General features: G+C 39.2%; 1 protein-coding gene across 1 annotated transcript in view; it reads right to left on the bottom strand.

The window, feature by feature from the left end:
* LOC117250859 (neural-cadherin) overlaps window positions 1-14,814 on the bottom strand; it is a 460,454-nt gene that overhangs the window by 298,518 nt on the left and 147,122 nt on the right. Inside the window, exons 5-6 of the mRNA XM_033616852.2 lie at window positions 14,690-14,801; window positions 4,454-4,703 (exon numbers count right to left, since the gene is read on the bottom strand). Of these exons, the coding sequence (XP_033472743.2) occupies window positions 4,454-4,703; window positions 14,690-14,801 (362 nt within the window). The remainder of the gene's footprint in view (window positions 1-4,453; window positions 4,704-14,689; window positions 14,802-14,814) is intronic.

The raw sequence follows: 14,814 nt of genomic DNA, 5'->3' as shown, positions 1-14,814 counted from the left end.
TTCTGAAAGTAGGAAATAATAGCAACATATGCAATGAAATAATCCAAATATTGCAAAAAGATGATCAAAACCATGATACTAATGCTGGCTTTAATATCAACTGGCTGTTTTCTTTTTCTCGCTCAATGCAGGAAAACAAAACACAGGGAATAAGAAATATGGGTCTCTATAAGAGAAATATGATTTGGAGGAAAACCTCTCCCAGCACAATAACAGGTGATGCCCATGCATCACTTTTCCTCACCTCCCTCAACAATTCCCTTGACCTTCCCACAGACAGTCATATTGTCATTTATTATAACATATGACACTGCGGGGCAAAAACTTGTGAATCGCATGTCTACTGAATCACATCCATTCACAAACTTGGACAATTGACAGCTAAATCCCTCCTCCAAACAGTGTTTGTCCAATCATAGCTTAGCACATGTAGCTAGGCACAGCAGACTTCTCAAGCTTCGGAATTCTCCATATGCTACAGCCGTGTACATAGGTAGGCAACCTGTGGCTCCGGAGCCACATGTGGCTCTTTAGCCCCTGTCCAGTGGCTCCTTGAGCCTTTGAGAAAAGAAGTCTATGGAAATTCCTTCTATGAATCCAAATGTTGCTGAACCTCGATAGCAGTGGCTGGTTAGCTATGGATGCCAAATCCAAAAAAGTAAATTGAATAAAATAGATACTGTAGTACTGCATGGACAGATTTGTTTGCTCTCACTGCCAGCTCTGCAAAATTTAAGTACCAGATAATTATTAATAGTGCCCTGCACAGTGTCCACCTTGTGGTAAAACATATTAATGAATGCTTATTTAGACCATAAGTATACGCTAATTTAGACTTAATAGGCTATTTACCTTGATTATGAGGCTCAAACATGTTTTGCGGCTCCACACAGATTTTTTCAAGTTATTTTTGGTCAAAAATGGCTCTTTTAATGGCAAAGGTTGCAGACCCCTGCTCTAGAGAGTCCTGTCTTTTTTTTTTTTTTTTTTCGGCTTTCCACAACCAAGAATCCAAGAGTTTACATTTATGTGTGTTTATCTGCTGAAAGATATACTATGCAGGATTTTCCCTCTCAATCATCTTTTGTTACCCACTCTCAGTGTGTGGCAGTGTATTTTGCCTGTATTTTCGTATTTTCTTTTCATTTTCTGTATTCAGGACATTTATGGGTGTGTACCCCCACAGCACTCAGGTGAGGTACAGTTTGCTGATAGCAAACAGGGGCCAGACCATAAGCAGCAGGCATTCAAGAGACGCAGTGCCAATTAAATGCAAATAAATTGAGGCAAAGGGCCAAACAAGAGTGAATCTGGGGTTGGCTTTAACTTGTACTTTAGCTGGCAAACATTGTTAACAAACATTTACCGATAAACCTGCATAATATACCTTTAAAGACTGTCCAGTATTACATTATTTTCTTAAAATAATGTATTTCTATAGCTAACTAGATACACCCTGCAAAACAAAGATATTGCTGCTCCTTTGTTTTCATGTCTTCAGTATGGATCATCAACTGCTGAAGATGCCAACTTTTAACAGGAGATGTAGCTTTAGCTTCAGTCTGTTTTGCATTATGATGTGGCACCAAGTGGTCATAATTTCTTGTTTGTAGCCATGAGGTGCATATCTAAGACCTTTTTTTTGGGGGTGGGGGGGTGGGGGCTCTGATGTTTATGAGTCAGGTGAAGACATTGTTCCAACCAGCTCAGAGAGCTAAAGTTAATTAGTGGGCCAGCAGCAGCAGCTGATATTATCTGCCAGTGACAGTTTTCATTTCAGCCAGCAAACTGATTGTCCACAAGCAAAAATGAGAAGCCTGCTTTTGTCTACTCTGTCTGAAATACGCGTCCAATTGTCTTTAAAAATAACTATTAATTTCAAGCAGTAAATCTGCCACAGTCAAGGTAGACTACATATGTACAGTGTGCTAGATTAGAAAAGCCTGACACAAACATATAGAACTAGTAACTTCTGTCTCTGTCTGTCTCCGACATTCAAAATCAGTTCTCTATTGACTGATTTCTCTTGTATCAGTCAGTGAGTATGTCCAAATGTGCACCAGCACATGCCTCTACAATTCATTTTTAACAGTTTTAATTAATCTTAATGTTCATTACTGGCATAAAAGTTATCATCATGAATTAGAGTTACATCCACAAAATATAGACATGAACACGAAAATACATATATGTGAGTCGTATAGACGCACATGCAACAGTGGGGGAAGGCTCCCAGGGTAGTTTCCGTGGCAACAGGCAGGTGACGGCAGGTACAGTAATAAGGTCCTGATAGCAAAGTGACAGCACATAGATGAAAGGCTGCTGTTCTGTCACTCACCAGGAAGTAAGAGCCATGCAGCAAAGAGGTAGATCTGAGAGTTAGAGTGTCGAACTCATGGAAACATGAAAAATCAAATAGTTCTCCTTTCTCTCTTTTTTTGTCTCTTTCTTTCTTTCTTTCTTTTTTCTGTCTTTCTTTCTTTCCTTCTTTCTTGCATTGACAGTCAATAACAAACATCAACACCATGCCCAGTTTAAAAAATAAAGTAGCAGTAAGACCTACATCAAAATAAAACTGTTCAGTATGATTTTGCAGCCTACAATCACCCTGTACAGGCAAAACACACACTCTTGCACAATCACACACACGAATACTCATTATCGCATGTTTCCAACTCCAAGAATCGATACAAACAGGCCAGATTTTCTGTCTCCATAATGATATATTTAATGACCTCTCTCTCTTTTCCCCTCTGTCCATCACGTGCATTGACCCAATAGACAATTGTGCACATTCTGTCCTACACACACACACACACACACACACACAGGCAAACATAGCAAAGTATGGAATTTTGTCTTCATAAATTTCATCATCCCACAATGTCCCTGCTGTATCTGTTTCCTCAAAGACATAACTGATGTGTTTGCTCAATCCTGCCCTTGTGTATGTGTATAAAAATGAATTTGTACAAGCATGAATGTGTGTGCGCCTGCGTGGATGATTTTCCGGAGCTCAGACTGTGTATCCACATGTCTGTGGTTGTGTGTGTGTGTGTGTTTCTTAGTGATACATCATAGATTGTCCAGTAGTGTTTTTGTGGCAGCTGGAGTAGAGGGGCTGAGGGCTACAGAAGAAAAACTGTCGGATTATTCTGCTGCATCAATTCAAAGCAACACACATGCACACACACATACTAATTCCCTTCCACTTTAAACATAAACACATGCATATCAGATGCATGATGCACGAATGCACTTTATAACTACATTACTCTGTACATACCAACACCCCACTTTGCTGGGACCTTCTCAATTACTGAATATACACACACTTACTAACAAACACACACACACACGCAAGAGTGCGAGTGCGGGCTCAGGGCCTCCTGAGGGTGCTGGTGGGCATGGCTGATTGACCCTGCCTCACCAATCTGCCCAGCTCTCTGCCAGAAAATCAACCAATTAAAAGATGCAGGCACCACAGCAGCACTGAGGGGACGGGGTGGGGTGGGGTGGGGGCACTGGAATTGTGGGTAACGGCAGCTGCGATGTTGAATTGGGAAGCAGCTGTGAGGAGCTGACCTGACAAAGCAGGACACACACACACACACATGCATGCACACTCTCTCTCGCTTACATGCACACACACAGCTTTGGTTCTCTGTACTTTATATTCTTCACTCATAAATTGGTATGCAATTTACCTTCCCCCATCACTCGGGTGGAAAGGTGTTAAAGGCCTTCATCCAAAAGTCTTCAGTTCATTCTGTTTAGGCTTTTTCTATGTTCACTATACATGCATAAGCCTGTGAGGTGTAGAGCCACTCTATTTTTAGGTGTATCTAAGTACATCAACATGATAAAAAGGCTTACAGGAACACATTTTATTAAATCAAAAGAAGAGAAGCTCTTATAACATCCAACATTTTCTCCTGGACCCTGACCAAATAATGCTGGCTGACCAAGACTCATATTGAACTAGGGCTGCACCTAATGATTATTTTCCAAAATCAATTTTATGTCAGAGCCTTTGTCCACAGACTAAATCTGAAAACTGAACTGTGTGCAGCTGTTCAGAAGTGTGAATGATATATATGCACCCAAAATGTCTGCAGACCTAGTTGGATCATCCTGGCACTCAAAAGAACTTAACCTAGAGAGGCTGACCCAGATTGTTTGTCTGCAGCAGTGATCCAGGGCGATGCTGCTAACAACTGAGGTACTTCTGTATAACATGGTGCTGTCTTGTGGCCCTGCTCACCAGAGTGAGTGTCAGTCTCTCTTGTCTCACCCTCCTCTGCACAGAGGAGCTCATAGCAGCTTTTGCAGTTAAAGCTAACCCAGAGTTTCACTGCATCCTTATCAAAACATCTTTCCAGCATTTTTTTATCTCTTGAACATTGAACAGCTGCGTGAGAATCAGAAATTTAGAAGCTTAAATGTTACTTACACATGTTGGGAGAACTCAGGTGCCTCATCGTTGACGTTAGCCATTCGAATCCGTACTGTCGTTGTGCCGGTGCGAGGGACCTCTCCCTTGTCAATTGCCATCACTACAAACTCATACAGGTGGTTTGGCCTTTCGTAGTCCAGAGGCCCCGCAGGAAAGATGGTCCCATGAGGGGAAATGGTGAAGTCTGGACTCAGGGTATAGTAAGTCAATTCTGCATTCTCTTCGGAGTCACAGTCATTGGCTGACACTAAAGATGAAAACACAGAAATGGAGAATAGAAAAAAAAGTAGTTAAAGGGACCAAACAAAGAAAAAACTGGGGCACCACTGATCCAACTTTTCCCTTTCCTTCTGAAGTATAGACAGCTGCTGAGTTCCAGTCAAAAGTCAAAACTGGAAGTCCCATCTTTTTACCTCCAAAAGTTCCAGGTGCACGAAATCAGACACAAACAAAAACATGGCTGACCATGGCAAACTTTTCTTTGGCACCCTCAGCAGTCAAACTGCATTGCATATGTAAACAAAACAGTTTTCTCAGTTTCACTGGGTGTTGATATTGATCATGGTCAGTTGATGAATGTAACCTACATGAGCATGGGTGTTAGTCACAAAACATTAGTGTAAATCTGTTAAGACACAGACACTAGAAAAACAACTGGCATTGTCTTTTTTGTCCACAATCTCCATATAATAAACCAAAAGCACTGTGTAGTAAAGTGGTGGAATTTTGTTTCGATTTTTGCAAAGTTGAAGTGTGTTGTTGAAACATCTGATAACAGCACATTCCAGTATAGGTTAGCATCCTTTCTATCAAAACTATGCTGGATGTGGCTGAAAAGGTTTTTCAGATGTAACAAGGGTTGGGGATATATTGATTAAACTAAATGTATAGCTGCTTGTTCCACATGGGATGTATAAAATGACTATATTGCAAACACTGTGTATAGAATGTCATGTCATTTTTTTAAGACACCGCCATGAGACTTTCTTGAGTTTTCAGTTCTGCTTAAATTTATTTCACCTGCGTGTACAGGTATATGTTTTGTCATCAATTTTTTCTGACTGAATTTTTTTCCTACACACTGTGCAAGCGTAGGGTTTCTCTCCCTTTGCCCACATGGTAGAAGTTAAAAAAAGACTCACAACCATGATACGTCAAATACACTCTCTTGCCCACCCAGACCACGTTCTCCTGGGTGATAGTGTGTGAGCTGGTGAGGGGTGTGTTCTTTATTCTGCAGGGCTCCAGACTATGGACCATGGAGTACCAGTTTAACTTAGAAATATTTTTAATATATGAACTGGTGAGCTGTTAGTTTGTTTCCCACTCACAGTGAATAAATCCTCATGTTTAACAACACCACACAAATGGTTCAACTTTTAAGTTAACAGCAAAACTATCAACACTTCTGGCCCAAGACAAGGCAGGTGCTCTAGAACAAAAGCACCAGTGGTTCTATTTTGAATTATTTCAGCAACACTTTATTTATCTTTATTATGACAGTGCTTTATCCAATTTTATTATGACAGTGCTTTACTTAACTTTATTATAACATTACTTGTTTAAATCTTGATTATAACAGTACCTAACTGTACCCTACAATTAACTTTATTGTAACAGTACTGTATTCAGTAGTTTAGTATTTTAGTAGCCTACAGTAGTTTAAAGGAGATTTCAGAATATGGTGAATAATAATCACCATATTGCCTAGCCCTATATGTAACCAGCTGTTTCCATTACATGTCATTGACTGTAATTCAATAACATTTCAAATACTGTATTTCAACAACATCTCAGTGACTATATTTCAACAGCATTGCAATGTTAAAATGTGTTTATATCACTTTAACAATGAATGGAGGCAAGGGCTGGTGTCCATGAACAATGGCTGTGCAGTGACTGAGCTGTCGCGTGTAAAACAGATACTAACACAATGCTAAATCACTATGTTCTGTTTGTCACTCTTTTTTCCATCCCACTTGGATTTCTTTAGAAAAATTAAATAACATCAGAAATCACTTGCAACAAAAGCACTTATTATGCCAATAAAGCATATTTATTTAAGTCCTGGTGAACGAGAAAATAGTAGCTGAATGTACAATCTGTTCTCTTACTAATGTAGAGCCAAGTCTTTTTCTTGTTTCTTGTATTTGAGCAAAGGAACACAACATGCACAGGATATCTTTTCACTTCTCATGCTATGTAACTAAAGTAAAGATGGTAAAGGAAGTTGTGCTCCCACTGACTTAAATGTTCAGTTCTATAACACAAGGGGAGTAAGTGTTATTTGCACAGCATGCATTGAAAGGACTGTCATTTTGCAACATTTCTGTTCCTACATTACACATTGGGAATCCATGGAGCACGACTCGCTCGGCCACAAATTGATTGCCTTGCTAAAACTGAAAAGATCCACCGGGGATTTGAATAAGCATATTTTCCGCTAACAAGTCATTTCGCCATCAAACTCTCAATTCTCCAATTCACCTTACATTGCATTTGGCTCGAGTCCATACTCACACAAAAACAAACACACACACACACACACACACACACACATAAATAAATACATAAACATGCACATACACACATAAGCACAATGTCTTTGTTTGCTACAACTAATAAACTGTACCTCTCCATTGCATCGAGCCTTGGGGGAAACTAACACTTTAAATTAATAATTCTAATAAAATGCCAGCAAAAGTATATCAGTTTACTAAAAGACAATTTTATAAACTATGTCAGTGTTTATTTATTTAATTTGTCCTTCTTAATTGTGTCACTAGCAGTCCAAGTTTATTTGATACATAATAAGTTAACTGATTTTGTGGTAAAAGGGTTGTGGTATTACATTTAATGTTTGTTGACTGTGGCCTCCAGTCTTTCATCATCCTCAACAACCATCAGATTAAACTAAAATCAATTATGTTTTTCCTTCATAAGGCTGCAAGATGAATGTGTCCTAAAACCATAAAGTTTCACTACAACAGAGAAGAGCATCACATATAATGAAATCCAGGTTGAGAATACTTTAGTAATGACAAATCAAAACATGAGGATGCTGTCACAGCCAACCTGTAGTGCTCTAGCTTGTGCTCTAGTGCATTTGTCGGTTTGGTTTGGTCTATTAAATGGAGGTCCACTTAGAGTGGATGATGTACGATGTGACAAAAGTCAACAAACTGTCCAAAGAATGAGTTACCCGTTAGTCCGACGACTTTCTGCTTACTGCTCTTAGTTTGCTTGTAGTAAGCCAGAATTAACACAAAATGGCAAAAGCCAACAATGCATCTTCTTTTTTTTCCTTCTCAGTCCGGATCAAATAAACTGAACTCAGCAAAGGAAAAAAAAATAAACGCTAGACTAATCAACACTGGACCTTTAGTTTCCTTCCCTCTGGGCATCTTTTGGCATAACCATAACATAATGGCCTGGCTTGTAAGCATGAGCATGCTGTGTGCAGTTTACTCGCATGACAGAATGTATTAGTGTTATTGGTTTAAAAAAAAATGAAGAAAAAAATGTTTAAATCAAAAAGCACAATAGGATGGCAGGGTGAATGTGAAAGCTTAGAGTGTGTGAGTAAATTCCTAAAACTGTCATTCAGACAAAGGGTTTTTAGCTGCTAGTTGATAAGACGGAATTACCACAAAAGACAAGGGGGAAGAAAAACTGTAATGAATTGTCAACACTGTAAGCAGGATGGATGTTTCATCATTAAACTGCCATAAGCATTGGTTTACAGCTGCAAAAAATAGCTTCTCTATATGTGTCATGTCACACTGCCTTCTTTTTAGCAGAGGAAAATATGCAATGTGCAACTAAAAAACTGCATTAAATCAGGTGTGGAAGTGGAAATATTATCCAGAACTGGCCACACTTTTTTATGTTACAAATGATGGTGTTTGTGATTTCTGTTATTTAGATTTATGGTCAGATTTGCAAACTGGATAAAGTGAATTTATGTGTGATTACCCTGCACTACAGTCCGGGTTACAAAGACTGACATTTTTCTGAATTGCAACTGAAATGCAGCTGTTTTGCTGCTGTAAAGTGATGAATAACCTCCAATATCCAATGATGATGGGTAGAAAATGGACTGTAGTACTGATATTTGCCCGGCATCCAATCCCATGCAGTGGCCAAACACATGTCACATATGAGTCAATATTTAATTTACTAAGTACAGATTTGTACTCTTCAGAGCACCGTTTGAGCATGTATTTATCAGCAAGTCCCTCTGTAATCTTGAATCAGCATTGTTGTGCTGGCATCACTACATGGGGGTGGGAGGGGGCACAGTACATTTCTGGCTGCATCTCCCATGTCTGTCTGGCATATAATGATTTTGTACTGAAGATGGAAACTGCAGGAGCCTCAGATCTCTATGGAAAGCGAGATAATTGGCTTGCTTGGTACTCTGCATTTTTTTCCAACTTGGCGAAGTACACATTTGTCCACTCTCACGATGGAACTGATTATGGGATTACTAGCACATGATTTAGCAAAACGATGCTGGATGCCTATTTCTCCCAGCTCATTTAATTTAATACGGTGCCTTTTAACCCGTTTAATCAAGTAAGGGGAGACAAAAAAAAAGGCTTTCTTTCCGGAGTTTAGGCTATTGAGTTTTAGGTGCACTCTTCGAGGAGAATTATTTGTATTTATTGTAAAATGCATTCAAGCATTTTTGTTTGAAGGATTTTTTGAAATTTAATGAGAAACACAGAGGAGTGTTTGGCAAAGAAGCATCTTGCATGAGCCATTTTCCACCTCACCAAGTTTCAAAGCTAATTGCCTATGTTCAAATTTTTTAACTGCAAAGTTTCTAGGATGCATATACTGCTTCAGATATCATAATAAACAGATTCAGTCTGTTCAGGAAACACTGGCGGGTTTTAATTTGAGTATTGAGAGCTCCTTGTATAGATTTTTTTTCTGTTTTAGTTCTTTTTTTAAAAAATACATACCAGAGTACTGACAACCCGCTTCCAACCCAAACGTGCGAACACATACATGAACATGGCCGTGCGCGCGCGCGCACACACACACACACACACAGAGCAGCACAGCAGGGTGAAACTTCTCGCCTCCCTTAGTGCACCTGTCGATGGCAGCAAGCTGAGCGCCTGCTGTGCCTCCTACACTATACACCTCACTCCCTCATTAACTTCCTCCCTCACTCACTAGCATTTACAAGCATTTTAGTTAGTTTTGCTGTTTGAAAATGACAATACTGCTAACACTAACTAGAATAATCCTTATATACTTGCATAATAATGCCTTATAGACTCATATGACTTTAGCCACAGTAATAGGATTACACATGCAAAAATGTCATACTGTGTTTTGTTTCTGTTTTTTTTTAAATTATCAATATAGCAACTGCAATATGCTTCAAGATTTTAGTAGAATGGGTCATTTTTGCATTTTACTTTTTACCGAGAAAACTATAAAATTATGATGATGTGATTGTTGCTGGGGTCTGTATCAAACAAGCATGTTCCCTTATGTCTTGAATATGATTTGTAGGCCATTTGTAGCCCCTCATTTATAATGATATGTTGTGACACATTTTACCTTTATCAAAAAATAGCAGCTCCTGTGATTTTGATATTGCACTTGGCCATATTGGGATTTCAATAATATCACTGATTATTTGTGCAGCCCTTGACACTGATGGCAATGCTCTAGGGATGATATCTCAACTACTGGATATATTGCCATAACATTTTTAAAGGACACTGATGGTACCCAGAGGACGATCCCCTGACTTCTGAATATCAACTGACTTGTGTCATATTGTGTCTACATCTTGTTGATTAGACAACACTCTATGCCAGTAAGCACTTCAGACAAAGTCACTTTGTGCTTCTTAGAGTTAAGGATGCTTCTTCAGTATGACGGGTCCTGCCAAGTCGGGTCCTACAGAAACTGGGCAAGACTCCCTCCGATCCTTCTGTGAACATAATTGGAGCAGGCTAGTGAGTGCCCAGGTGTGCATCAGTGAAGAAGCCCTGCCTTCAACTCCAGCAAATTGTGCGCAAAGAATTGTGGGTGCTTCGTGCCCGCTGCGGATACACACTTGCATCCTTGAAAGTTTTCTGAAGGTCGGTCTTTGATAGACTTTGAAGGATCCTTGACATTGGAACAATCCTTTGGTGTGATTAAATAACGTACCCTCCTTAACATTCAGCCATTTAAGGATCCTTCCCTGACTTTGAGAGGCACAAACTGTCTGCTGGCTTACTGCATTGTAAACACATCCTTGACAGTTAGATATGTTGTCTCCACTTTACCTGTGTATAAATCATCAAAGAGTCTTGTTTAGCTTTGTATGATCAATGTTGCGTTTTATCAAGATACAATCCAAGTTACTGTTTAGAACTTGCATACTGCAATGTTGATCTAGTTGCTGTGTTAGTTGGAATTGCTCTAACGTTAGGCTGAAATTACTGTTTTTGTGTTTGTACTGAATGGATTTATTGCTTGCAACCTTTTGATGTAGTATTCATCATGCTGGGCTCCATAGTTTTTTGTTATGTGCTTGTTGTGAGCCTGGTGAGTGCTCTCTGCTAATCGTTTCAGTTGGTGCCGATTCTTTTCAGTACTTGATTCATATACAGCACATCTTTGTAGCATACTAAAATGCTGTAGAGCACTTTGAGGTGGCATTAACAAAACACACACCCCTTCTCACGCTCTCAAGTACAATACTGGCAAAGCACAGTTCCATGAGCAATAACAAACAACTGAGTAAAAAAGTATTACGTCTATACAAGGAAAAAACATCAATGTCAATGTATCTCTCTTCCTCACTATGTGCTGAACATCTGAGGTGTTTACATGTTAAAGCCCTTGGTAGTTTAATTGCAATATGTGTAAAGCACAGTCTGATAATTCATTTATAGTGGGCCAATTTGTCCTTTTTTTTCTCCTTTCATCTCTAACAAAGCAAGTCACTACTCAGGGGAACTTTCCCCATCCCAAGATCTCATCACACAGTCATGGTTAGCAAGAAATCACTGTTAAAAAGCAGCTCTCTTTTTTAATTTCAAATGTTGTTCCCTTCGAGCTGCCTCCTCATGAAAAAGAAAAATGGACTTCTGCAAAGTACAGCTAGCTGGAGTGACAAACTAAATGTTATACTATTATTTCAGTTATTCAGCCACGTTTCCTAGTAATTCTGTTTATATACAACTAATCTGTAGCCTGGAAATCCAGACTCAAATCTAGACAGATTTTGAGTCTGGCCCTCACCGATACACCCTTCCTACCCAAGGGGCGACACTAACTGAGGCATTTCAAATGCTGCCGCACGCAACTGGATAGCACAATAGCCAATCAGAGCAAAAAACAAGGTGACATATTCATTGCACTAAGCCCCATTTGTTTGCAGCACAATGGGGCTAACTGATATATTATGCTTTTGACGTATCCCATCGGCAAAGCGGCAAAAACGTCCTTCCTGGAAACGAAAGCTTCTAGGGCAGTCTTCTGTTCCTCTCTCAAGGAAAAAGATAAGTGTAGTTGGCTTAGTGTTTCTTCCAAAGCTAAATTGAATGGACGCGGTCCTTTGGCAGCTGCCATCTTGGCTGTTTACTTTTCGACTCCTACGGTGCAGTGCTGTCTTCATCATGATACACCCGCCCAGAACCCGCCTCTGTCAGATAGACTGATCTGATTGGTCCAATTGGCGATTCAACAGGCTCTGCTTGTCAGGGCCAGATCCCCGTGCAGTGCAAATTCGAATTTTGCTGGGGGCAGGGCATCTGGATTTCCAGGTTAACTAATCTGAACTTGCCAATATGTTTTTTGAGGTAAATGTAATGCTGAGCAAATTACATTTTCTATGAAAATACTGAGGAAATGTTGCGAACTGAAGTACCTGAGAAGTTGCAAAAATATTGACACTGAATCTGTCAGAAAAATGTTCTCTGACAATGTCTTTCATTTGTTCTCCATCAAAATAGGAAATCTTGTGATACACTCTTCATACGTAGTGACAACAGCATTATTATTATTTTTTATTTTTATTATTACTCCTTGTATTATTATTTAACCGAAATCACAATCTTTCCCTAATCTTAACCACAGTGCTTTTGTTGCCTAAACCTGACCACAGACAGGAGTCTGGATGCAAACCAAGGATTCTGGTGTCACAGTCCTGCATTTAACAGCTCTACCTTATGTTAAGTCCTGTGCTTTATGACATGGTTGGCATCCCTGTTCCCAACATTTTTTTCCCAGCTTTAGCCAAAACTTTTACTTTCACTGTCACTAGTGTTGTTTGTTATAAAAGTGTTGCCATTTTTTTCCGTCTCATTGTTAATAAGATGGGCAAGTTAATACTTGACCTTGTATTACCATTTCAACAGACTTTATATACTTTCCTCATTTGTACAGGCACACATGTTTCAATATGAAAATGGGTCTACCAGCAACACATATTTACATTTTTGTGTCAGCATGAAGTTGGATTTGCCCAGTTACAAGTAAGCTGAAAAAATCTTACATCAATATGCCCTTACAGTGTCTGAAATTCAACAAAACTGATTGAAACAGACATAAGTTTTATTTTTCACTTGCACAACTCCATTTTCAGTTTTACTCAACTAGATTATCTCTGCAATGTCAGCTGTAAAGACAATACGACTATTTTCACAGGATACAAAGTGATTTAGCTGTTCAGCTGTTCTATTATTTAGTGTGATACTGCGTGTTTGTAAACTGTGCATGTAACTCATTTTGCCTTTTATCAAATAGGCTATTTGACTAATGGTGATAATGATAGTGATGAGAATGATTGCAATGATGGCATTCAGCACATGGCACAAGTGTAAAAACAGCAAAGCTTTGCAATGTGAATCCAACCCAAAAGTTTTCTGCCTGCAGCCTGAGTTAATGAGCACTTCCAATGAGGTGTCATAACTGCAGTCATTAATAATTTACGTACTGCATGCAGTGTTTTATTTCCCTGCATTTTGTTCTTGTCAATACTCATTTGTAGCTCTGTTGGTGTTTCCATTTTTAGCCAACAGTAAGCAAACCTGTTTATTTTATTTGAAGCGTCACTTTGTTTTGAGCTGTAAACAGAATGATCTCGAGCAGCTTTTAAAGTGGAAATATTGCTTTATTTGTCACGCAATTTGGATCAGTTGTTACACTTTTTATGATATTGAATTTATTTGAAAAAGAACGTGCAGTCTTTATGCAGAGTGGAGAGGGAAAGAGAAGTGTGAAATGCTTTGCTGTCAGTTTTGTTGGCAGTCTGTCAGAACCTAAAAAAAGAGGACTTCTCAGTGTTAAGTCACACTGTGCAGATCAAATTGTGATAAGTCGAACCCACAACAGTTACCATTTCCATTTCCTCACATAAGATGAAACTTAAGCAATCCCCGTGTGGAAATTGGGTCGTTACAGGAGAGGAGACGCGAGAGCAGCTGCACTGATGGAAGTACCGGTGATTTCACGGCTGCCAGTGCTGACAAGTACCTACTCAGTTTTCTGACCAGTCAAAACACATGAATGTTAAAAACGCTCAGCCACTCTTATTTTATTCTGAAAGCCACTACAGCAGGGCTTCTCGAGCATTTACATAACACAGACCCCACACAGGCACACATTAGCCCACCGTGCTGCACCTGGTTTAGCTTTACTTCCAGGGACTCATAAGGAAAAGTATGTAGTGTTTTTGATGAAGTCCAGAATTTTAAAAGTACACAATATGAAAATAGAGAAAATAAAAGTCCTCGTATGATTCAGTGGGTTTATTCAGTCAATCCAGACTGGGAAAAAAAACACAGCACTGCAGCACTTTACAATAACATCATGATTTATGCATTATGTATTGTGTTTATCAGGTGTGTTTAAAGACAATCTTCATTAGCATACTAACATTTTCAAAATTGCGTGGGAGTTTTTTAATTAGTAAAGCTAAAAAGTAAAACAACACAAACGCAGCTTCCTTTGGTGCTTTGTTTATGAGAACACAAAAGCTTAAGAAAACAGCAAAGTGCATCTTCAATTCCCCTTGCAAGTATTTACAACAGAAAAACAATGACAAATGGATTAGATTTTTTTGGAGCTAGACAATGTCATTTTCTGTAGTCTGAAGACAAAAATAAAGAAGTGTGCTTGGTGATGAGGAGCAAGGAATACTAACAGGAGTTTAACCATGACGGGGGGTTATGGATGGGACACAATCTTTTTAGATTTGTACGGATATCTCACCTTGCAGCAGGGACGTTGCCGTTGTCACAGTCTCTGGTACACCGTCCTTGCTGTAAATGGACTGGAGGAACTCTGGAACACAGTCGTTTTCATCAACAATAACAACTCGGACCTGAGAAAAAAGA

The sequence above is a fragment of the Epinephelus lanceolatus genome, chromosome 2, assembly GCF_041903045.1.
Source record: "Epinephelus lanceolatus isolate andai-2023 chromosome 2, ASM4190304v1, whole genome shotgun sequence".
NCBI classification, from domain to species: domain Eukaryota; kingdom Metazoa; phylum Chordata; class Actinopteri; order Perciformes; family Serranidae; genus Epinephelus; species Epinephelus lanceolatus.
Note: the sequence above shows the minus strand (reverse complement) of the source record. Positions and strands in the feature narration are given on the sequence as shown.